Source organism: Pleurodeles waltl, chromosome 11, assembly GCF_031143425.1.
Source record: "Pleurodeles waltl isolate 20211129_DDA chromosome 11, aPleWal1.hap1.20221129, whole genome shotgun sequence".
Classification (NCBI taxonomy): domain Eukaryota; kingdom Metazoa; phylum Chordata; class Amphibia; order Caudata; family Salamandridae; genus Pleurodeles; species Pleurodeles waltl.
The window spans coordinates 938,466,444-938,492,468 of record NC_090450.1 but is presented as its reverse complement, the minus strand read 5'-3'; the positions used below and the strand labels follow the sequence as shown (position 1 = coordinate 938,492,468).

General features: G+C 41.6%; 1 protein-coding gene across 1 annotated transcript in view; it reads right to left on the bottom strand.

Annotated features, from left to right (window-relative positions):
• Window positions 1–26,025, bottom strand: part of RNF10 (ring finger protein 10) — a 263,755-nt gene that overhangs the window by 216,129 nt on the left and 21,601 nt on the right. The window contains exons 2-8 of the mRNA XM_069215043.1: window positions 18,803–18,996; window positions 17,388–17,587; window positions 10,153–10,243; window positions 8,641–8,825; window positions 8,330–8,466; window positions 7,879–8,039; window positions 7,501–7,626 (exon numbers count right to left, since the gene is read on the bottom strand). Coding sequence (XP_069071144.1) covers window positions 7,501–7,626; window positions 7,879–8,039; window positions 8,330–8,466; window positions 8,641–8,825; window positions 10,153–10,243; window positions 17,388–17,587; window positions 18,803–18,996 — 1,094 coding nt within the window. The remainder of the gene's footprint in view (window positions 1–7,500; window positions 7,627–7,878; window positions 8,040–8,329; window positions 8,467–8,640; window positions 8,826–10,152; window positions 10,244–17,387; window positions 17,588–18,802; window positions 18,997–26,025) is intronic.

Here is a 26,025-nt window from a genome sequence, read left to right as displayed (position 1 = left end):
GCTGCTGGTGTGGTAACTTTGGGGTTGCTCTGAACCCCCAACGGTGGGCTACCTTGGACCAAGAACTGAACCCTGTAAGTGTCTTACTTACCTGGTAAAACTAACAAAAACTTACCTCCCCCAGGAACTGTGAAAATTGCACTAAGTGTCCACTTTTGAAATAGCTATTTGTGAATAACTTGAAAAGTATACATGCAATTGAAATGATTCAAAGTTCCTAATGTACTTACCTGTAATACCTTTCAAACAAGATATTACATGTTAAATTTGAACCTGTGGTTCTTAAAATAAACTAAGAAAAGATATTTTTCTATAACAAACCTATTGGCTGGATTTGTCTCTGAGTGTGTGTACCTCATTTATTGCCTATGTGTATGTACAACAAATGCTTAACACTACTCCTTGGATAAGCCTACTGCTCGACCACACTACCACAAAATAGAGCATTAGTATTATCTATTTTTACCACTATTTTACCTCTAAGGGGAACCCTTGGACTCTGTGCATGCTATTCCTTACTTTGAAATAGCACATACAGAGCCAACTTCCTACACTATTACTTCCAGAACAAGGTGTAAGGTCTCTGGCCCTCCGGCCCGTTCTGGCGTGGACAGGCGCAGATGGGCTTGCCTTTGGCGCGCCCGCTGCGCGGCTGTGTTGCTGCCCTCATTTATCCCCCCCGAATCAAACGAAGGCAGATCAACTAGACTGCTAACCGCAGTCCCTGCCGGGGAAACAGGAAGTGGGCTCTAACAGGCCCAGACTTCCTGAAAAACTGGTCCAAAAAGCTAAAAAGGACCCCCGGCGAAAATGTGCTCCCCAACAGTCCTCTGGAGAGGGTCAGCAAGGTAAAGAGAATACCTATTAAAATATTTAGCTAAAAGTAAATGTAAAGTGCACGTTAAAGTAAAAAGTGTCATAAAAACCGGCCCCTCGGTATTTTAAAAGTGAGTAGAACACAGATTCAATTCAAATTACAATCGCAAAATGAAGAAAGTGTAAATATTAATAAAAGCAGCAGTAAAAACACGGACACGCGCTAACCTCAATCTGCGCGGCCGTGTTGCTGCCCTCATTTATCCCCCCTTGAATCAGAAGAAGGCAGATCAACTTCATCTGAAGAACAAACAAGGGAGCTTTTTAAATCCCAGGTGCTAGAATGAGCCCTTTAATAGCCTTGTATTGGTGCTTTACCTGCTCTTTAGTCACTTATACTAGAAAATCAGCGTTAACCTCTTACTATTATATTGATGGGTGCTTGGTGGCATGTGTGCTTCTGTAATAGTAATCAGAACAAAGAAGCATACTATAACAAAGCTACAACATTTATCCTTAAGTGTGATAGACCATCACTTAGGCTGGCTCCTAATTAAATTATTTTTTAAAACTCAATGCAACTAAACAGGGATACTACCTTTTTGAACTACTGTTGGCATGCAACTTATTAGTAGGGACCTGCACTGCTCACTTGGCACAGATTTTTTTTTGCAAAACCAGTCTTTACTATATAACACCCATGTGGCCCATCCAAACAAAGCAAAATGAAAGTCATTTATTTTGGATGGCTGTAAAATATATTCCTTTGCATCACTGTACTCCATGGAATTCTGCTATCATCTGATACTTTGGCTACAATGGTACCAAAAATTGGCTAAGTCCAGAGGCCTGGCCGTGAGAGCCTGCAATGGTTTCAGGTCTACTTTACAAACAAATCAAAAAGGGGGCAATGTAATAAGTGTCCCTAAGAGCCCAGGCATACCTGCCTTGGCAAAGAAATGGAGCACCTTTCAGGCAGTGCGCACCTGTGTGCAGGAAAAGTGTCATAGGATGGAGTGGGTGGACCCACTACCCCAGACAAAATGAATGAAAAATTAAAAGATCAATGGAGCTGAACAAAAGCCACATTATATACAGATATATGTATGCTTGTTTTGGTAAGCAGCACACTGACGAGCCAGCTGACAGTCTCTCCTCCAGACAAAAATAACTAGCATTAATGGGAGCTACACCCAGTTCTCAAAGGCATGTAAGGCCAGTGAACATTTATGCCAGTAGGCAGCTGACAAGCCCACAATACCCAAGAGTTACAGCAGTTAGTTGGACAGTGGGTAGGTGTGACGGATAACTACAGACTGAAGGCTGGTACAGATGCAAAAGTTAAAACTCACAAAACACACTGGACAGCCAACAATGCCTCAAGGTGCAGGTCTGAAAAAAGGCATGCAAGCTCCGGAAAAGATGTTTTATCTGTTATATTAAAATAAAATCTTCTTGCAAAGCATTGCAGAGGTGATCACAGTCTGTTCTCAAACATCTTCTCTCAACTAGTGAAGAATTTATAGGGGAGTGTAAAAAAGTTAATTGAGTGGATGGTAGACCACAATAAGGAAAGTCACTAATTTAAACCGAAGCTCAACCCCTGGTAGCTATGACAGCAGACAGGCTTAACTTAGAAAATGTGTAAAGCATTCGAAGTAACATAACAGTTACCACAAAAATCCCACTTATTTAAAAAAAAAAATATATATATATATAATATACAAAATGAAATAATAAGAATCTAATTAAGGGAACTAGAGATTTCTTTTTTTTTTTTAAGATAAGAGAATAAGGGCGAAGAAAAAGTAATACACCAACCAGTAATCTTTGTAGGTGACCGGGACCTAGATTTGATTAGAGGCTCTCCATGGCAGAGTGTCAGAAACACCTAGCAAGTTCGCTCCAGTCAAGGATTTTAACTTAGCATTGTGAAATAGAAGACACCACCATTCATTGGAGAAAGGTTGCCAACTGAATCTGAGGATGCCCTCTTGAAACTGGATAGCTGTTGGACATGGCCCTGCTGAAGCAGTTTGTTTTGGCAGGAAAGTCAAGGGGTGTGGTTGGGGGTGGGAGGTGTCAAATTTAGCACTCTTGTCAATTGGATACTTTCAGTACCTTAGGCTGGTCAAGATTTCTATGTGTGGAAAAAGTATTTTGAAGCATAGAATCCTCCAGCAGGCAACACTGCAGGCTACGCTGACGGGTGTATCTGGGAAGGTCGCAATGAAGACGAATGGGTGTGCTGTGAATTCAGTGAACAGTTTTTCTGAGCAGCTAATGTTCTGGCAGGACTTCCATTTTCTTGCCCAGTGAGGTCACGCCTTGGGCAGATTAATTTGGGCAGCAGCAACAGTAGTATATCCACTGTACTTTGTCAAAGTGGTACAAGAACTATTACATTTTTTAAAGAAAACTAATGTCTATTTTTAAAATGACTGATATTTTGATGTTGATTTTGGTGGCATGAGCAGTGATTTGGTCCCAAGTCATAATGAATAACCCCTTTCATTACAGAGCACCCATTTGTCTGTTGGACTGCTAAGTGACAAAATACTGCAACCCCATTGGAGTGGCAAACAGGGATGAAGGTTGGAATAAATGGTTGTTAATTTCTGTTTCTGGAAGAATGTCTTCTACCAATTTTGAAAGGTCTCTGAATTTGGAATGTGAAGAATTTGTGACAAGGAAGGCCCTGGTGCTATAGCTAGGGTCAACAAGGAGACAGAACCCTAAAGAGGGTAGTACTGGTTTATCCATTGCTTTGTGATTAAAAAAATCTTTTCCCAAGACCACAGCTTTGAGTGTCGCTGCCTCATTCTTGATTTCTTCTGTGTACCTCCCGACAATGCTATACCACCAGAGAAAGGAAGTTCACTAATTTTCTGCTGTACACTTGGTTTTAGGGTGACGAGGCTCAACCAGGATGTTCTGTGCAAAGATCTCATGAACATAGCATGTAGCATCTTGCTCTGGCTATCCAAAGCTGCAGGTATAACCTGGTTTGTAAAGAGGAATCATTTCCTTGAAATCTTGGTCGTTTTGGGAGATCTTCCATGAAGGATGTCATCCCATATCTGCCTGTGGTAACCTAGCTGCAGCATACCATCTGCATTTTAGTGCAGTAGCTGCAGTGATACACATCTTTCTGCTAATCGTGTAAACTCTTTTGCTCTTAGGGGGAGCAGTGGTCTCTGGAGCAGAGATGTGACGTTTCCTAAAAGGTTACAATCATGGAATCTGATTTGCGATCAGATTTCAGGAATTTAGGATCCTGTTGGAGGTTTATTTCTTTAAGAGTCTAGGAGTGACTAATAACAGTGGCTGGTGTTAACCTGTCTTCAGCGATTTCCAGAAGGCCTGGTAAAAAAAGAATGAGGGCTTAGTATTGCTCTTGGCTAAAAAGTTTATAATGGGATGCTTGATTGTCAGTGTTGCGAGGTCACCGTGAAATGTCATCAACTGGCAAACTCCTTCTAGTGGCAGGAGAAGTTGGGGAGAAGTGAAATTAGACCACTCACTAGATTAATGTCATCTACATTGATAGATCTTCTGCATCTCCAAGGTACAAGGAGTTCTAGGTGCTGAATCTTGACAATTTAGGACTCAGGATGTACAAGCCAGCTTCCCAATGGTAATACAGATGTCTGCCCCAACACTATCCTTGGTTTCAGGATAGGTATACCAGTAATGGGATGGTGTGACATTGCAGAGGAGGCAGACTGAGTGGAACCAAAGGGTTCTCCTACGGTTTCACAAAGTGGAAGACCTAGCGGCCACAGTGCACTTTTTTCCAGACCGTCAGTGTCTTTAGGTTTAAGTGGAAAATTTGAAAACCTAGGATTTGAGTTGGGCATCATAGGAGTCCAGCCTTGGTTAATGGATAGTAGATGGCAAATGGATTATGTGAATGGAAGACCTAGGTGATGCAGAGAAAAGTTAGCGCATCTGGAATATGACATTTTTCTCAGCCTTGATCAGTGCTTTGATGTGGACAATGGAGACAACAGAGCATGACTGGATGAATTCAGTGTTGATCCACGGTCTCTCACCCTTGTGTCTGATCTGTAACAGTATCTCACCAGTGATGATCTGTCCCTGGATGCAGCCAACAGAGCTGTGGCTTCTGAAGTGGACTGAATGCAGATAATGGACTATAGCAGTTTCCTGTCATCTCTTCCTCCTCTCCTCAGATCCTTCTGGGAGGAAGTCCTTGGGGTATTGGAATCTTGAGTGTGCTGGATGAATACTCCTTGCCCTTGATCTTTCTTGATGTAATGTCTTCCATGCTTCTCCTTGACACTAATGCTTCTTTTTTAACCTTTATTGTAATTGTGGATATTTTTGGAAGATTTCTTAAGTTGAATGAAGACAGTAAACAGCACACAGCATGTGGATCTTAGGTTGAATTTTCTTCTGTTGGAGTAGCACGCCATGAATAGTGAAGGCATTCTGACAGAACAGATTGGAAACTCCGTACAGGTTATATGGAGTAAAAATGTAAAAACCTCCATGTGTTCTGGGATCCTTCTCAAACCAAGAACAGGAACTCAGTAAGTTAACTGCCACTATAGTGGTGCCTGAGTAATGGAAGCTTTTGGATACTTGAAGAAACAGCAGTCTACTTTTTACATCTTTGCAATGTAGTAATATCAAGGCTACACTTTTCCCTCAATGACAGATCGTATGTTTTTACATTTCATACGTTGCAATGTAACTTTTGCAGGGACTGTTTCAAGTATACAGTCCACATTTCAGAAATCTTGTCTTGGACAATGGGCACCTTGTGTGTCCAACTATAGACAAACAATGAATGAGGTTTTCCAGGGTCCACAAATGCAGCAGGAAATTATGCTAACATTTAGGACCATCACTGAATATCTTACAATGTAGAATTAAAGTTTAGATGTGGGGTAATCAAATGTTTTGTACCTATATGGGGTGGGTAAACCAGGCATGTAACATTGGGTGGTGTAGCCCATATAGTGCAATATAGCAGCCACTAATTAACCATGAATGCAATGTAACGTACTAGTCTCTGCTAATCTGCTATTGCATGTTCTAGTTGTGTTTTTATACTTGCAAAACCAAATAAAGCTGTAAGTGTAGATGACCGGCATAAATCCAATCTTCAAACACCAGGAAAATTCTTACAGTGCCCATTCTGCTTACAAACTAAAGCTGAGAAAATCATCCTGTATGGCAGGTTATTATTCTCATTAAACTTTGTCTTACGAAGGTCCTTTTGAAGGTCAGATGTGTTTGAGCATGCAAAAAAATACACAAATTCGCAAGTGACTACATGAGGCAAAGCCAGTACAGTCATCTTAACCCAGTGCAACAAGGAAACATATTAAAACCACTTAATAGCTGCCTCAGTGTGAAGGGAATTCTTTGCTAAAAGGAAACCATTTCAGCTTTCCATCTTCTGCTCATGCAAAAAGAATTATTGGAGAATTAAAAAATGTAAGACTTCAGTGATATTGTACTAGAGTTGTTGCTGAAAAGACTCAAGTCCTCTCGTTTTGGAATTCTACAAGGTGCATTCTGCAGTGCCGATTCTCACCAAGTGAATATACCCTCAGGCAATATAGCAAGGTTTTTAACTATAAGAATATGAACACAACACATTAACAAATGTAAATGCTGCTAAAGATAAGTTATTTTCCAGAATCGTAAACGATAATTTGAGAAAATGTAGGACTATAAATCTAATGAGAATTCTGAACACTGGCGAAAATAAGCCCAGCCTGCTCAACCAGAGCTAGATACATAGTCCTAGACAAGCCTACTTACAACCCCCTAGTGTAACCAGATAGCAAACAAATATGCTTTAGAATATGTGGGATATGCACGCTCACCGTAAGTTGAGAGTCCAATGCAGATGCCAGACTGGGAAAGCCAGGGTCTTGATATCTACAATGTCACTTAGTTTCAACGCAACTTAAAAAAAGGAACCAATTTAACCATTTCACGTGTAAATCCGTCTTTAAAACTAAGATCCACATGTGACTAATCTTAAAAAATAATGGTAGTCCATTTGCCTGCGGGTTTGACAAACCAACATATTTCCTCCACACACTAGATCCCCCATAGCTGTCTTCCATAACCAAGACATGTCAGTTGTTCAAGCCAAGTGTCCAGGAGCTGAATGCTAAATGACAGGACTGATTTTCCCATCTACCAGACACGTTTACTACGTCTAGCCAAGTGTAGACAAACCGAGAATATCTGTGCAAGTACATTAAGCCAACTGATCATTAACACTACTTTGAACAAATGCTTTGACTCAGGAAAATTAAATGTACAACACTGCCAGTCTATTTAAGGCTGGGAAAATGAAATGAATACTAATATAAGTAATGCACTGTCTGAAGCTGTCGGATTTATGCTATAAACGTATGTAAACATCCATAAAGTCAAGTTGCTGCTTTCAGGGGTTCTAATAGTAGCATGAGTAGAAATGATTAAAGATGGCAAATAGGTGGTTACAACACCTCTAAAGTTAAACTACATATAAAGAATGCAATTGCAATACTACTTTGCAATTGCAATACTACTTTGGGCAATACTACTTTGACTATTAACACATGGGACTTCTATTCACATACCAATTACACTCCTTCAGAGGATGCCAGACCTATCTGGAAGCTCATTTTCACATGGCACCAGTCTGCTTACCTTGCTCTCTGGTGCAATGTGGTGGTCCCTCATAACCTGGTGTTCCACTAGTGCCAAATCTTCTAAAGCTTCAACTCTGGCACACTGGTCACTATTATGGAGTACAGACAAAGACTTCTCCCGATCCTATACTCAGGAGTAAAGAAAAACACTTAAGTTCAACTGAACATAATTTATGAACATTCAATAAAAAAATTACATTTGACAAATTCCACCAAATATGATTAAGGGAAAGGATTTGATCAGGGAAAACAGTTTATTACCGGACAAGATTATGTGCTACAACTAACCTCCCTAAATCCATCCCCATATTAAATCTGATTGACAAGAAATCGAATTTCCCATTTACAGTACTAATTTAAAGATTTCCCAGCAAACCTGAAGTTCTTCCATAGCAGCCTCAATAAAGCAGGACTCTGGGGAGCTTTTCTCCTCTTCATACTGTCTCTGTAATGCTTGCTTCTCCTCTAGGATCACCTGCTGCAGAATCTGTTCTTTGGATGCCACAAGTAATTTTGAGTACTGCATGTTCTGTTCATCTGATGGAAAATAATTGGAAGTGAGGTTGTAACTTTCCCAACAGTTTATAATTAAGCATACAAATAGATTCCACAAGAATGCAACCCAAAAGCAGCTCATCACAACAAAAAACACATCTAAACCAGCTTGTAAATTACAGTATCACTTGTCCTTGCATTGTCCGAACTCCAAAAGCAATTTTTCCAGGCTCATAGCCTGGCAAATTAATTTGGAGCAAAACTTGTTGCACATTTGCCACATTTCTACATAAGCTTGTTGAAGACCACTACAGAGGGTGTAATATACTCACCTCCAAGGAGAACAGGCTGCTCCACCTTCAGCCACTTGGACTTTGGCAGTGCTAGAAGGACACCCTTCTCCCTTCTCATCAGCTGCATCGTGATGGTGTCCCCAACAGAATAAAGGTGAGTCTCTGTAGCAACAACACTAAAAATAAAGCATAAAGCCAGACTCACACAAAAGCCCTTCCACAAGGGGGCTACCAGTTAACATTGTGGGGGGGTAGAAGGCAGAATTCATTAGTTGAGGTAGTGGGGCCACTACACAAAGTTAAGCTCAGAAAGGGGTTAAAAAATAAATTCAAAAAATGTGTCCCATTACCTCTTCAGGTCTTTCTTCAGAATACTCCCATAGCATATAGGGCACTTGCTCCACTCCCTTTCACCGAGAGACAGGTAGTGCAGGATGCACGGCCAACAGAAAATATGCCCACAGCGGGTGATCTTTGCTGCAGTTGGTGGATATAAGCAAATTGGACAGGAAGGTACTTCATGGCTGCAAATGCGCTAGGAAGCAAAAAACAAATTCAGACTTCATACATTTCAACTCAAGTATGAGTGCATCAGCTATGGAACCTAGCAGACCACTTAATGATAGAACATACTATCTGCATTACATCAGTGGTTGACAAATGTCTTGAGGAAACCAATGATTTAACAATGGCAAATTAGGATCTGAAGTAGCAATTTTGATAAGGTTGTAAGAAAAACGATCATAAATGATAACCTCACCCCATATCAGTCATCCTACCTATCACCACCACTCAATTTGTAATTCCAACCATTCCTCGGAATTTATGCTGTGGGAGATGCCAATGGAGACATTTTCCCTTTCGACCATGACCTTTTCGCCAAGTTCCCTCTATTTCTGGGGTGATGTAGAAAGTGGACCTAACTTAAAAACGTAACTACGCAGCAAGTAAAAACAGCAGCACTCAAATAGGAGAGTCACTTATATTGACAGCAGGACTCCAACAGGGAAAATGACAATTGTTTATTTCGGCTGGTATGGTACACTGCACCCATAATGTATTCCTAAACTTGGTACTCCATTTTTTCTTTTGAATACATTATTCCTTCCAGCAGTTTTGGTTAAAGACTAAGCTGTGACGTTTATTATATGTACTAATAAAGCTTCATACTACGTACTTTCTGCAAACAGATGAATTGGAATTGTATATTTTAGTTTTCTAGCTCCCAGAATAGTATCAAATAAAGGGTAAGCTCCACCATTACATTTTATAGCCACAGAAAAGGAAAGGTACCCCGAGCTCAGCCTGTATACTTAAAGGTAATCTGATGAGCTATTTTCTTCAAAAGGGTTCTTGCTGAAGACAGCCATAACACTGCAACCCTATAAGCCTCACATTCACAAAGGAGATTAAGCCAGCCATCCTCTTATATAAGTTAAAAATCTATGTTCAGAAAGTGAACATTTTTCCAAATGCATGCTTTGGAAATTTGAGTGCTAGCTTGTTCTATTTACAAAACTGTAATGCAGGCTCATTACTTTCACTATCATAAAAGGAACACTGGGACATGGCTGTGAACAGGCTTTGGACTGTGTACTGCTTTTAATCAGTGAGAAAAAAATACTTATTTCAACACATAGCTAAATGCATGCTGTAACAAAAAGAAAGCTTACATCTGGTACAAACAATTGCCCAAAATATACTAAAGCCTGATGAGTCGCTGGGCGGCTCCATCTGTATTCATGAGGTACATCTAACCATCTACCAAAACAAAATAAACTGCACATAAGACAAATCAGTTCCTATCCCTCAAGCGGTTCAGTGTGCCCCGGTCTCATGAATTCCAAATATTTGATACTAACCACTTGTTCAACAAAGTCCCAGTTCACCAATGTATCTGGATCAGTAAAGTGCACAGTGTAATCCTGGTCTTCAGACACCACGAATTGGCAGCTAAATGGAGACAAAGAAATTACATTACAGCATTTTTCTTTGATTATTTATAAAATCACGTCCCAAAAGACTAAGCAGGCAGCAGACACTTTGCCCATCAGATAAGGGATTTTTAACACCTTGCCCATCGGATCAGGGAAATGTTCGGATCATTTCAGACAAAACCCTCATCTCTCCTTTTTATGCTAAAACCTTGGCTTTTTGTTTATTATAAATGAGCAGTTTCTGCTATAAGGAGATCTTGTTAAAAATACAGCATACCAAAGATTTTATGGCAAACTAAGCAGAACAAAATTTTAAAGTGTGGAATAACGTTTCACCTTAACATACATCAACTCTTCCTGGAGATTCAATGAAGCTTTCATTGAATTCAGGAGGTAGACAGCCAAGTTCATGAATGGTAGGCTGTGGGTGCACACCCCAACCATAGAACCTGAAGGAGATGCAGTCTTCTTGGCAGCCTCTTGTGCAGTCCTCGACATGTGAATCTTAGACCACCATGGATGTGGCCTCTGACAATTATCCACGCTGTGTAATATGTCAATTTATTAACAACTACTTCTATCACCAGAATCAGACAAAAAGCAGAAAGTAGCATTTGTGATCAGTTGATAATTAAACGTCCATTCATTTCTATTGGTAAAACTGGAGAAGAAGCAAGTGTCAACTATCCGGTAAAAGTTAAAGCAACACTGGTCCAAGATCTAAGAAAAGGCAGCTAATCAAACCTGCAAAACTGCAAACCACAAAAGCATATTGACCAAAATCTTTGAATTCACTGGGATTTCGGCACCTTTACCCTCAAAGATCTGGAAAACATGAAGGAACTCTTTCTAGAGCTCCAACACCACCAAATAGATCTTGGCCCTGCCACTAGGATCAAGATTTATTTTTATGAAGTAATTTTATATTAATGCTCCAAGTGAGAAATGAAACCAGAGCAAAACTAATTACATTTTCTACGTAATACTTCAGCACAGAAAGTAGACAGGTGAGGAAAATAATTTATTAATGAGACTTTCTTTGCAAACTGATTTTGTAATGTATGGACTCTATTAATCACAATTGTAAAGACTGTCAAGAATCTCAATATGTATCTGGATAATGAAGTCTACACAGTGCAAGATCTACACCCTTAATTTAGCCATTCACCTACCAGCAAAGTAGATAGCACTGACTACCGTGGCATGCAGCAAAGACTGACTACGTGGAGTACTGATCACCCCCATCCAGAGTAACTGCTGCAATGCTATCATACTTTCTGAATGTTTTGTATGAATCTAAATTGGAATGTTTTTCACATTTGAAACAGTTAAACTTTCCCAGATTTGAGTGATAAAGGGATTGTTTCCCACGCTATAGTACATGTTTGACAATGAGACTGAGCAAGATGTAAAAGCCCTCGCCAGTAAGTGAGGAACACAAGGTTGCAGGTACACTTAACAGGAAGCCATGACCAAGACCATGGATTCACCAACAAGTCCAGAATTTATGTAATGGGGACCATTAAAGCAGTTGGCGTGTAGTCAAGAGGCTAGATTTTGACCACAAAAACACTTAAGTGAATTGTGCCACAAAAAATTAACATTTCCTTAAGGTGTATGGCCTAATTCTCAGCAAAGAGCCTAGTTATTTTTAGGGTTGAGCGCGCAAGTGCTCTAGCCTGTTGTAATCTCGGTGGGCTTTTAACCACGCCTACTACTGCTATTCATTCTTTGTTGTGCTTGTCTTAAATGCTTCATTTTTATGGGTGCATTTTATGAATTGTCCCTCCTTTGTGTGCTGAATTCCTTACCAGGTGATTTCACTAAGTGAACATTTTTGTTGGCTATCACACTGCGTCAAACTTTCTCCTGTTAGAGCGTGTAATGGCCCCTCCTCCGGTTTCTGTTTGCCTTTCATCCCTGCCACGACCCTTTCTAGACATTAATGCAGGCAGCCAATAACATGCTCATGGCGGACATGGCACTTTGAATTGACTTGCTTATGTCAACTGTAACTTTTCATTTTCAATGTATGTGGCAAGAAAAGTCCAGTTAGGAATTTACAATGCTAATAGCTCTAACTCTAGTAAACACGAGACCCAATGCATTGTAAATGCTTGTTTAAAAACTACACTACCAAAAAACAGGAATGGTGATATTATGTCAATAAAAGTGAAACAGGGCTCCAAGAAAGATATGGTGGTAGAGTTGCAGGTTGTATCAGATCTGAATTTAGAAACAAAGTTACGGGTGCACTAAAGACAGATTTGAATAATAGGGTGTCTCTAAATCTTCCCAAACACTCAGACGTTTTGCCCATTAACTGAATGCCTTGTGGCCTTAGGGCAAGAGCCAAGTCAAAAACCAGCAAATAATTCTATACCGTCCACATTGGTATTTAACCACCAAGATTTCTTTCTTGGTGTAACTGGTCCAACTCAGTTGAGAAAAAGGAGACTGACAACCTTAAGTCATTTACACAACAAACTTCCTCCTTTGAGGGAAGGCAAGATATACATTTCCTCAACAAGTAAATAGATTTAACCTCTACTCTGGGACCAAGCAACACCTGATGACCTACTCTTCTGGACTGCAATGTGCTTTGTTAGAGTCAGTATGAAATTGGAAAAATGTTCACCAATGACATGCAGTATATCTTTAAGGTACAAATGAAACAGCCAATTACTGGGGGCATTTGTTAACTGACCTACGTAGGGATGACCTAGATTTTCAACTCGCAGTCTGAAATGCCTAACTCTGCATTAATGTACACTGTATATAGAATGAGCTTTAAGGAATGAATTAAACTGCACCATTTCTTTCCACTTTTTGGCTTGCTAATTCTCAATTAAGGCACATATCTAAAAAAGCATCCCATCTGACCTATTCTCTCCATGGCTAAGTGTACTGTTTTACAAGCTCTTTTTTGTTCAGTTTTCCTACAATAGCACCATTGTAATTGTATTTATAGAGCGCTTACTTCCCCTGACAAGGCGTTGGAATCGCTTTTCAGCAAGTAGCATGCTACTCCGGAACCCAAAAGTACTACTGGTGGATTAGTATAGAGAAATATGAGTACATTAGTATTGGGTGGTATGAGTTAATTTGAGCAGAGGACACACAAGTATTCATTGATTTGAATAGAATAATGGAGGGAAAGAGGAGGGAAGAATCCAGAAGTGTTAACTGGGAGATCATAGTAGTAAGATGAGGTTTGAGATGAGTCAAGGTGAGGTGGAGACGCAAGTTTATAGAAAGGTATTAGGGAGATCATAAGTTAAATGGGGTTTGGGATGTATCAAAGGAGGGATAAATGGAGATTTCAGTAGGGTTGTTTGGCAGTGCATTGTCGTAAACTGAGGTTTGGGGTGAGCCAGGAGGGGGAGAGAAGAGTCTGGAAAGGTTATTTTGGAGATCGGAGTAGTGGAATGGGTTTGGGATGAGTCAGTGGAATTAGAGGATAGATTGATAGAGGTATAGGGTGATGGTCAGACAGAGTAAAGCTTCTGAGTGTAAAATGTTTTTCCCCCTCTTGTACAGTAGGAATAGAGTTTTAAATATATAGGTACATGATTACATAAACAAAGGAATAAATGTGTAAGGAATGTAATATATTGAGATTTGAAGTTGTTTCCTATAAACAGGCTTTCATGTGTTCCAGTATGTGAAGCGAATTTGTGTACTTTTGTAACAGTATTTTTATCTTTTCTCAATATTTCAATGGTGAAATGCTTGTAAATACCTAGTTAAGATAGTATATACCTATTGCGATAGACAAAATAAAAACACTCATAAGCATCTAATCAAGTAACTTGTACAGAAACTATGTAATAACCTATGAACCAGTCAAGTATAGAATTATACACATATACATAGAAATATACGCATCTATAATATATACACAAACACCAACACATACAAAAATATATATACATGTAATTGAAGTAAAATTTACATTTGTTAAACAGGCCGCAAGAGTATAATACATTTTAAGATAAAATAGTCATACATATTTGTACAAAGAACTACGCATCTAGATAGATATACGCATAAAATTCTAACATTTACATACATTGAGATATGCGGGCCCATTGCTGTTTGAGTGTGGTAGTTATGTACGAAAGAGCCAACTCTTATGTACTCCTCTGAAGATAAGGTTTAGCAGTGGATCTTACATTTGGAGGTAATTAATTCCATAGTTTGGCCGCCTTAACAGAGAAAGATGTACCCACCTATTGTCTTTTCCTTTTATGATGGCGTTTTAAAGCAGGTGCCAATCTTGAGCATATAACTACATTACTGTAAGGAAATGCCTCCTTGGCATGGTTACCCCCTGACTTTTTGCCTTTGCTGATGCTATGTTTTGAACTGAAAGTGTGCTGAGGCCTGCTAACCAGGCCCCAGCACCAGTGTTCTTTCCCTAACCTGTACTTTTGTTTTCACAATTGGCACACCCTGGCATCCAGGTAAGTCCCTTGTAACTGGTACCCCTGGTACCAAGGGCCCTGATGCCAGGGAAGGTCTCTAAGGGCTGCAGCATATCTTATGCCACCCTGGGAACTCCTCACTCAGCACAGACACACTGCTTGCCAGCTTGTGTGCTGGTGAGGACAAAATGAGTAAGTCGACATGGCACTCCCCTCAGGGTGCCATGCCAACCTCACACTGCCTATGCAGTATAGATAAGTCACCCCTCTAGCAGGCCTTACAGCCCTAAGGCAGGGTGCACTATACCATAGGTGAGGGCACCAGTGCATGAGCACTGCACCCCTACAGTGTCTAAGCCAAACCTTAGACATTGTAAGTGCAGGGTAGCCATAAAAGTATATGGTCTGGGAGTGTCAAACACGAACTCCACAGCACCATAATGGCTACACTGAAAACTGGGAAGTTTGGTATCAAACTTCTCAGCACAATAAATGCACACTGATGCCAGTGTACATTTTATTGTAAAATACACCCTAGAGGGCACCTTAGAGGTGCCCCCTGAAACCTTAACCAACTACCTGTGTAGGCTGACTGGTTCTAGCAGCCTGCCACACACGAGACATGTTGCTGGCCACATGGGGAGAGTGCCTTTGTCACTCTGTGGCTAGTAACAAAGCCTGCACTGGGTGGAGATGCTATCACCTCCCCCTTGCAGGAGCAGTAACACCTGGCGGTGAGCCTCAAAGGCTCACCCCCTTTGTTCCAGCGCCACAGGGCATTCCAGCTAGTGGAGTTGCCCGCCCCCTCCGGCCACGGCCCCACTTTTGGCAGCAAGGCCGGAGGAGAAAATGAGAAACAAGGAGGAGTCACTGACCAGTCAGGACAGCCCCTAAGGCAACCTGAGCTGAAGTGACTGACTTTTAGGAATCCTCCATCTTGCAGATGGAGGATCCCCCCCAATAGGGATAGGAATGTGACCCCCTCCCCTTGGGAGGAGGCACAAAGAGGGTGTAGCCACCCTCAAGGACAGTAGCCACTGGCTACTGCCCTCCCTGACCTAAACACCCCTAAATTCTGTATTTAGGGGCTCCCCAGAACCTAGGAAATCAGATTCCTGCAACCTAAGAAGAAGAGGACTGCTGAGCTGAAAAACCCTGCAGAGAAGACAGACACCAACTGCTTTGGCCCCAGCCCTACCGGCCTGTCTCCCCCCTTCGGAAGAAAACTGCTCCAGCGACGCTTTCCCCAGGACCAGCGACCTCTGAATCCTCAGAGGACTGCCCTGCTCTAAAAGGACCAAGAAAATCCCGAGAACAGCGGTCCTGTTCACCCAAGACTGCAACTTTGTTTCCAAAGCAGCAACTTAAAGACAACAGCATCTCCCGCCAGAAGCGTGAGACTTGCAACTCTGCACCCGGCGACCCAAACTCGACTGGTGGAGAAACAACGCTACAGGGAGGACTCCCCAGCGACTCCGAGACTGAGTAACCAAAGTTGTACCCCCTGAGCCCCCCACAGCGACGCCTGCAGAGGGAATCCCGAGGCTCCCCCCGACCACGACTGCCTGACTCTCAGATCCCGACGCCTGGAAAAGACCCTGCACCCCCAGCCCCCAGGACCTGAAGGATCCGAACTCCAGTGCAGGAGTGACCCCCAGGAGGCCCTCTCCCTTGTCCAGGTGGTGGCTACCCCGAGGAGCCCCCCCCCTTGCCTGCATCGCTGAGGAGACCCCTTGGTCTCCCATTGATTCCTATTACAAACCCGATGCTTGTTTGCACACTGCACCCAGCCGCCCCCGCGCTGCTGAGGGTGTACTTTCTGTGTGGACTTGTGTCCCCCCCGGTGCCCTACAAAACCCCCCTGGTCTGCCCTCCGAAGACGTGGGTACTTACCTGCTGGTTGACTGGAACCAGGGCACCCCCTTCTCCATTGAAGCCTAAGCGTTTTGGGCACCACTTTGAACTCTGCACCTGACCAGCCCTGAGCTGCTGGTGTGGTAACTTTGGGGTTGCTCTGAACCCCCCAATGGTGGGCTACCTTGGACCCCAATTTGAATCCCGTAGGTGGTTTACTTACCTGCAAGAACTAACAATAACTTACCTCCCCTAGGAACTGTGAAAATTGCACTGTGTCTAGTTTTAAAGTAGCTATATGTGTTTTATTTGAAAAGTATATATGCTATTGTGATTATTCAAAGTTCCTAAAGTACTTACCTGCAATACCTTTCATGCAAAGTATTACATGTAGAATTTGAACCTGTGGTTCTTAAAATAAACTAAGAAAAGATATTTTTCTATACAAAAACCTATTGGCCTGGAATGGTCTCTGAGTGTGTGTTCCTCATTTATTGCCTGTGTGTATGTACAACAAATGCTTAACACTACTCCTTTGATAAGCCTACTTCTCGACCACACTACCACAAAATAGAGCATTAGAATTATCTCTTTTTGCCAATGTCTTACCTCTAAGGGGAACCCTTGGACTCTGTGGATACTATTCCTTACTTTGAAATAGTGCATACAGAGCCAACTTCCTACAATTACCATATTTAAAGACTTAGTGGTAATCTTTAAAGTTCTTTTATCTGATATTTTTGTGAAAACCAAGTACTCAATGCAAGCCAGGAATGCTGGAGCAATAAGCAATCTATAACAGTGGCTTCCAACACCTTGCCCCCACCCACTCCAAAACTCAAATGACCATTTTTCATTGCTGGGTTTATAAATACTCACTTGGCCTGCAAAAACAGCTCTTTGTTAAAGGGTTTGTGACCCCATTTATTCCGTCTACCCCAGTTGCCATGACCTCCATCGTAGTGGATTCCCATCTGACCACGGGGTTCAAACGTGAAATTCAGCAAGTGGTTCAGGTTAATCTTCTTTGGACCAGAGAACTGGGCAGGGCTGAACTCTGCCCGCTGAACCTCCGCTACCTGCAATAATAAAGTGAAATGGGTGTTTGTGGTAATGACATTCTACTAAAGAATCAGGAGCAAGATGAACAAGATTTAACAGCTAGCTCAGAAAACAGCACTAATATAGCTGCTCACTACATACCAGCAGACCTTAACATTAGTACAGAGTTGGATATACTGCTTTGCAGTTGTGCTTTAGTCATGTTCCTTTAATAGTTGGAAAAAGTGTTAAATTACAGCACTGGTACAAGTGTAAATATGGGGGTTATTGCCACTGTCCAGTAAGCAGGTTTTAACTAACCTTATCAAAATGGGGTAACTGAATAGCTCACATTTATTAAGGTAGGGCTCAGGAGGACCAGTAACCGCAAGAAGTGTTGAGATGTGTTGTTAGAGAAGAGAGTGGTGGTCTGATTCAAGAGCAAGGAGACAAACTGGTTAGATATTTCAGTACAGTCAGCGTCTGTCTTCAATCATCAGGAATTGTTACCAAGTAGCAAACCAGATCTACAGGAAGCACTCACCACCACGTAAAGCCTATTTAGTCATGAACCCACTTTTGTGGATCTTGAATAAAAGCTCAAACTATTCCCAAAGCACGTGCAGTTTAAAGACTGAATGGCAATAGGATGATTATCTTTGTAGCTCAAAAGCACAGTGGCTAGAATGGGTGCTTTATCATTTAAGCAGCTTTACTCAACAAATGAAAACATTAGGAACTGAAGGAAATGTAAACATCTTGCTTCATTTTGACAATTAAATTCCAATCAAAATAAATTGTTTGATCGAGATGCCAATGCACACATGTTGAGGAACAGACCCTGCTGCGAGTTTCACATCAAGCCTATTTTAAAATTGAGAATCCTATAAAACCCATAAGGAAGATCAGTAAGCAGGCTGTGACACTATTCAGTTTATGTCTGTTTCTAGTGCTCTCGAACGCCATCTCAAGTGTGAACTCCCCCTCCCCTGTCTTATGCACCAATGAGAGTATAGAGCACGGGTACTTGTGTGATAAAGTCCATATTCAAGAAACTCAACCCCCATTTAGTCATCTGCAAAACGGCATGTTTCGCTGCAGCCAAATTGCACATTTCAAGGAACAGATCCTCTTCTAACAATGAAACTCAAGTAAAAGTTTTGACATCTCATTTCCACAACTTACATTACAAAAACCTTCCGTATTTACAGGTGGTGAACTTTGGGTAAAGTTTTTATCAATTGTTCCCTTACCTCTTCTCGTCTGCCATAGTCATTGAAAAACTTGAAGCTTCCATCATTCCCCCGCTGAGGGGGGACCTTGTTAAAAGTTTTGCTTTTCTGTGTGTTGGGGCGGCGTGGCTGGCTGGAAATGCTTTCATTCTTAGGATAAAGGTTCTCTCTCCTGCGATTATAACGTTGTTTTGATCCATTTCCATTTTTTCCATCTAAAAAATGAATAGACTAGTCACTCCAATGTACCTCAGTCTAAACTCTCAAATGGGAGGACTGCACCCACATCCGACAAAATCAAGCATGCATTTGCAACGTGTTCAAACCAAATCTCTGCTTTGAATATAGATAAAACTGTTCTGAAAAGAAGCTTCCATCGTGTAATTAGGCCAGCGTGAAAATAAGCACCACTTTCAGTAGAACTTTATACTGATTCACACCTTGTTGAGCATGCACAAACATTACACCTTGAGCTTTTATAGTAATCACATCACAAAACAAGCATTTGCAATGCAATAGGTCTTGCATTTTCTTGAGTTAGAGCTATTGGCATTGTAAATTCATAACTGGACTTTTCTTGCCACATAAATAGGTCAACCATGCCTCATAATTCCGTCTTTTCCGGCCATTTAATTCCAGTGGCCCAGCACTTCAATTTACCTTCTTCCTCTATCTTAAAACATACAATTATCGTAAAAACCTTTCAGAAATAAACTTTTGCACTTAGAGTGTAATGCTCAAAACACTAACAAAAATGCTATTTGGGATGTATTGGAGGGTGAAAGGAAAGTCGAGAGTAAGATGGAGAGAACAAGTGGCCTACGTAAAAGGGTAGGGTCATGGGCCATGGAGTAAGACAGGAAAATGGCTGACTGGAATTTTGGTAGGAAAAGAGCTGTGATTAGAGTTGAGTGAGGTCCATAGGTCTCTGGGCACCGGTGCCACTGCACCTGTTGCTCCATTGATAATTTGGCCTCAGGAGAGAAAGCAAATGGGGCAGAAAAAAGCAAATGGAATACAACAGGAAAAAAAGAGAAGGGGTTTGCAAGAAAGGGAAGGAAAGAACAAGAAATGAAAGCACAACCAAGAGAAGAGCAAACTTGTGAGAAAAGAAAAAAGGGAAGGAAGCTAGTGAACGAAAGAGGAAAAATAATGAAGTGTGAAAAGAACAAGAAATATGAACATTAGAGAAATAGATGAGAGAAACAAGCAGAGAAAGAACCAGGGCATGTATGTACTGACATTTCCCAGGGAGAATGGGAAAACCACTTTGACACTTCAGGTCCCAACAAGTAACTTGTGGCTTCCACATACAGATGGGAAAAAGAGGGATTTATAGTAAAACGTGAATTGACAGATAAAGATAAGAAAAATACAGAAAGAAAGGAAGAAAGATCTGAAAAAAGTGAAAGGACGCTAACAGAATCAAAGATAAGAGCAAAAAAAGAATGAAGATGAGAAAAAAAATTGTGAAAGAATGGTCGCCTGACGAAGAAAAAAGGAGGAACGAAACAAGGAAAGACAACCAAGTTTTTGCGAGCTTGAAAGAGGAGGCAGCAAGAGGAAGAGGGGAAATAAAAAAATTAAAAAAAATTTTTAAAAAAAGGAGACCGGGATGCGGAATTCCTATCGCCCGACGCCCAGGACATCTGGTTTGGGGTCAAGGGCAACAAGTTTTCATGTTTTTGTCCTTGGGACAAGTAGTCCCATCCCTGTGCAGCACAAACCCTTTGGCTGCCAGTTTACAGAGAGGGGAACTGTCTGCAGTTGAGGTAATGTATGTCCAAAAGTTAATGCTGTTCAAACCTGTATTTATGGTTCATTTATAAAAAGCCTTTATTATGAGGGTGAGCGTTGTAAAATGTTTTAGGGTCACACTGCACTACTGACAGTGGTTCCAGAACAAAAAAAAGTGTACACACATTTGAAAAGTTTAACAATGAGGCTCCCAGCATGCTCTGATTAGACGCAAATGTTTGCAGAAGCGTGTAAGCAAGAGAAGAGTCTTTGCTTTTAAAATTAAACATTCAGAAAAAATGCAAGTAAGGAAAAATGTTTGCTAAAATGAAATTTTAGGTGCTATTTCTATGAAGCATCATTTAGTAAAATGTGTTGATGCACGCTAGTATTTCCAAACAATATTCCTAATGGAAAATTAGTGTAACCATTTTCAACATGATTATGGGAAGCATGAAAAACACTGAAAGCCAACTGATCTGACTTTTTTGTGAGTCTTAGTTTCATCAATGCGTGTCTTGTTGACATGGCTTTTGAAACACTTTCTTGTTGTGGGAGCTGCCAGCCCCTCACCATTATAACAAAGACTGGCAAAAAAATGTTTTTGAACTCTAAAAGCACACGTTGCCACCAGTGGCACAAAGGCCCTGCAGCCACCCTCTAGGGGGGCCCTTCAGCACAGCACCTGCCCTGAGTGAGTCTGGAGGGGCCCCCCCTCCATGTTCTTTGCAAAGGGGCACCCTCCAGTCTCGTTACACCACTGTCACTGTAGTTCCTGACACTGAACAAAACTACTTTGTGTGCCAATATGCTCCTTGTGTAATAGCAGGATGCAATCACTCACAGTAAAGCCAGCCGATAGAGAGAAATAGAAGTTTAATAAAAACAAAATGTCTTTGTTAACACCAGACCTAATTAGGGACCAAAATCTTAAAGTCACAAAAATGCACACATGGTATAGGTCTTTGAATTAGTGGCTTTCATGAGGTATACCAGGAAATCGTACCCCTATAAATTATTTGTGAACTGTATTTTTGCATGAGCAAATAAGCATGTGTAGATTTGCTCATGGGAAAATCTACTGAGCGTTTGCAAGTTAATTTTCCCCTCCAACCACTTTTTCCCAACCCTGGAAGTTCTAATTCTGCCATTGTCAGGAGTAAATTTCCAACCTCTCTTATTATGGGAAAAGATTAGAGAAAAGCTGGTGAATATCCTTAAAACATGCAAGTTAGTAGGTTTGCAGACTCAAAGGCATTCCAGCCCTGGAACTATTGCTTATTGCTTCCTCCAGCCCCAGTATGCAGATCTGCAGAAAGGCATCAAAATAAGGAAATTGCTACAGTGGGGATTGAAACTGCAAGTATTCAAGCCTTATGGTAGTAGCCCAGGGATAATCAGAGAGGCTATTATCAGAGCTCTTACATAATGAGATTGCTGCCATAATTTGTCACCACACTACATGGCACCAGAGGGACAAGTAGATCTTTTTACAGGGAAAGTAGATTTAAGAAGAAACCCGTCCCCTGGACACGTAGATATTTTAATAAATTCCCCACCTCTGGAAGAGGAATAGAAATAAACAGCTGAAAGAAAGAGCGAAACTATTAACATGTGGATTTTAAGAGATGGAAAGAGAAAAGTGGGGGAGAAAGAAAACACAGAGTAAACAGAGTAAAGAAAAGAAAGGAGGTGAAAGACCCTCCTGAATAAAGATGTCAGCTAAGAATAGATTTCATTGGCTCCCCTAGGTCTTCAAAGCAGAAGTCAGAGTGTGGAATGCAGACCAGCAGGAGGTGCATTAGTAGTTGTATGTGAACCCCAATACAGCAGTATTGGGAGGCTTCAGATCAGGATTGGGGGTATAGATAGAGCTGTGAGCTGTCCCAGTGCTGGAATGACAAAAAAGCAGCGGGTGAGGGATACTAATTCCTGGTATTGGAATAATGAGGTGCTGCAGGTTAGGTTTGAGGTGCACTGACAGTTGTACGTGGGCTGCAGTACTGGAAAAGTAACGGCCACACAAGGTCAGAAGGGTGGTATGTTAATAGAGTTGTGTGGAACTTAGTACTGGTGTGCCAGTGTTGGCGAGTTAGACTGAAGGTGCCCTGGTGAAGCCGAGAGTGGCGCCAAACATGGGAGTGGCATTGCCACTGAACCAGAGAAGCAATGAGTCCGGAAGGGCGTGTGTGTGAGCCTTAGTACTGAGAAGAAATGTGCAATGAATGTTAGAATTGATGGATTCTGGAAGAGTTGTGGTGGTTCCCATCAACCGCATTGGATGTTAGACTAGAGGTGAGCTGTGTTTTGCTCCTGGGTCCAGTTTTGGCTTGGCAGTGTGACTGAATATTAGAATTGAGTTGCTGTAATGGAACTGTATGTGAGCAGGGTCCCAGGAAAGGAAGTGACCTTGCTGGGGTAGAACTGAGGTGCACTGATGGAGCTGCACCAGAGGTCCCAGTACTGGAACAGCAGAGTGTACTGACCAAGAACTGAGCTGCTCTAGCAGACTGTGTGGATTTCCTGCCACTGGAACGGCTGAGGGCTTAGAATGTGTAAATTGAGGTGCACGGCTGGAGCTGCACCCGATGTCCTAGTACTGGAGCAGCAGAGTGAACTGACTGGAAGAACTGAGGTGCTATGGCAGACAGCATGTCTGGGGTTCCTGGCACTGGCATGGCTGAGGGCTTAGAGTGTGTGAACAGAGGTGCACTGATTCGAGTGGGATCCCAGTATGGAGCAGACGTGGGCAGAGTCTCTAAGGATTGTGGAGCACTGAGTGTTGGTAAAGAAAATCCAAGGAAGGGCGTGAGCCAGGCAGCTGAGAGCGGGAACAGAGAGCCCACAAAGACCAAATATGACAGATAACAGCCTGATTTATAGTCTTGTTTACAGCTACGCTCAAAGCAAGAATACTCTGCAAATTAAAAGGGAAGCTTCCCTGGACAGGAGCAGGAAACAAAGTAAATAAAAGTCCTCTACAGACTAGAAAAACAGGACAAAGCATAATTATACAGTAGTTGGTCCCTGCTCCCACACAGGAGGGATAAAGGCATGACTGACCACTAGCAAGCAAGGATTTTTAAATGACATTGAAACTAACAAATTAAATAGCTGGAAGCCCACAGAAGTATACTTAAAAGTATTCAAGAGGTCACACGCTTACGCTCAACATAAACAGTTTCACCTCAAATATTTTGAAGATTTCTTAAATTCTGCTTGTGCAAATTTTTAAAACATGTTTAATATGTTCAAATTCAGTACCTCGTGATATAAGTTTTAAACAGCACATGAAATGGCCACCTTGTCTGCTGCTTGTTACTTTTAAATGCATTACAAAGGAGAGTGGCTATGGTATTGCAGATGGTGTTACATGTCGGCCTTTTTAGTCAGAAACTATGTCCGGACCAGAGGCTCTTATGTTTCTCTTGCTTTGCAACAAATAGCCACCAATCGAAATATTTAAACATTGACAAAAAACTACATTTCCCATGACCATTATCCAGATCATGATTGTCCAACCAAAAATCAGAGCCCTAGCTCCAATAAATATGCTGAACGTTATGTTCATCCCTCTTTGATGCTCAGCAGCCAAGATAAGTACTTCCATATTTTAAGTGGTATTTCACTGTGTATGTGTGCAGCTGGGCCTGTCCTTAAGTGCTGCTTTAGAGAGCAAATCAATTGCACTGTCAGCATCTCGGAAAGCGTAGCAGGGAGGAGCATTCCCTCATTCATACTATAGTTAATACCAGCATCTTGCAGATACTTATGAGTCTTTTTCTCCTTTGACAGCAGCTCAAGCCCCGTGTCTTGTCTCTGCGCAAACTGGGAATTGGGAACAAGAACTGTGCCTGCCCTTCAGAAGGGGGGTCCTCTGTCTGTAGTGCAGGAGATGCATGTTCGTGCCTATAAAGGACAAAAGATGAGGTCTTGCAAGACAGAATTGAGATTGCCATTATCTAGCTACGGTCCTTGAGATCCCTCACCAGAATTGTGGGTCTGTTAGCCTCTACTACCGTAGCAAAAGTCCTGGGACCCTGCATTACAGGGCCCTTCAGAGTGAAGATCTTGCATTTCAGTATGGAACTGTTATGTAGAGCATATCGCTGTCAATGGAAGCCAGGATAGAGTTCAGCTGGTGGTAGGACCATGGCGGATTTGAAGGGCTGAGCTATTTTCAGTCACCTTACAGAGACACTGCCTGTATTTGATGTCAGCAGGTGGAGTTAAGTTGCACGCTGCAGCTCTCTATGGATGTTAGGTGGTCAGTCGGAGGGTTGCCTCCATATAAATTGCCTGGAGTTGTTGGCAGGATCCTTTGCTATCAAGACCTTATCGCCTTAGACAGCCAATTGTATGTTTTTTTTCCGTTTTTAAGTTGGGCGGAAAAAATAGGTTTGTCGACCAAAATAGCCAAGGCTGTTTGGTATTTCTGCCTCCAGTCTTTCAGAGATTGCAGAATACCAGGCCAGACGAATTATAGCAACTGGATGCTGTGCACTCTAATGCATTGGATTCTCTGACTTTTTTGGGGGGGGATTAATCTGTGTTCCAGGGATCTTTTGAATGTGGTTCTTGGAACAATGGCCTGATGACTGTCTAGAAAACCGTTTTCAGCTAAATTGACTATGCTATTCCGCATTTCGAGCAGGCATGTCAGATATACAATCCCTAGACTCTCCAGGGAGTGTCTTACTAATACAAAACAAGTTCATGTTGATGTTTGTGCAGTAAATTAAGCAAACTCCTCGCCTCAGTGTCCTTACTAGAAGTAAAAATTTACAATTGCTAAAACATTTGTTTTCTGGTTCCAAATACAAGCCAGTTAAATGGCCTGAGGAATTTTACAAAAAAGACTGAAATTTGCAGGTCTTACTAAACACAGAACTAGCTAAAGAAGCCACCAATGGTCTACACCAAACATATCTTGCTTGCAGTTTTAAGTGCAATATAACCTTATATTTTAGAAGGTATCAAAATATCAGCTACAAAAGTGGATCTAAACAGAAGAATCAAAACAGTTAAGTTGCATACAAACATAGAATGTCAAATTGCATTAAAAAAAAGCAATTTGTTAAAAGGTCACATCCTGATTTGTTAATTGTTTTGGAATTCATATGGCTTTACCTTCTGGCTGTCAAGTCAAGCTACCAAGCTGTGCTGGATCGCAGATACTGAATTGGGATTAGGTGAGTACAAGCCTCGGTAGAAAAAGATGCACACAGATCACACAGATTCATGAGGCATGAGAACACCTACCAAAGCAGGAGTTTGATTCAAAGACTTTGGGTCCATGGTATGCATCTCCCTAAGGTGATTCTTATGGTTCAAAACTATGAATGCTTCTGTAGCTTCAGCTGCTGAACAAAGATGGTGTTTTTCCAAGATGAGTGAATCTGATGGGCCTGACTTTGCAACAAAAAACATATGACCTAACAAAGGTACCTCCTCTGCGGATTACGATACCCTGGGCTAAGGGTCCGCTTCCTACATTACAGCAATGG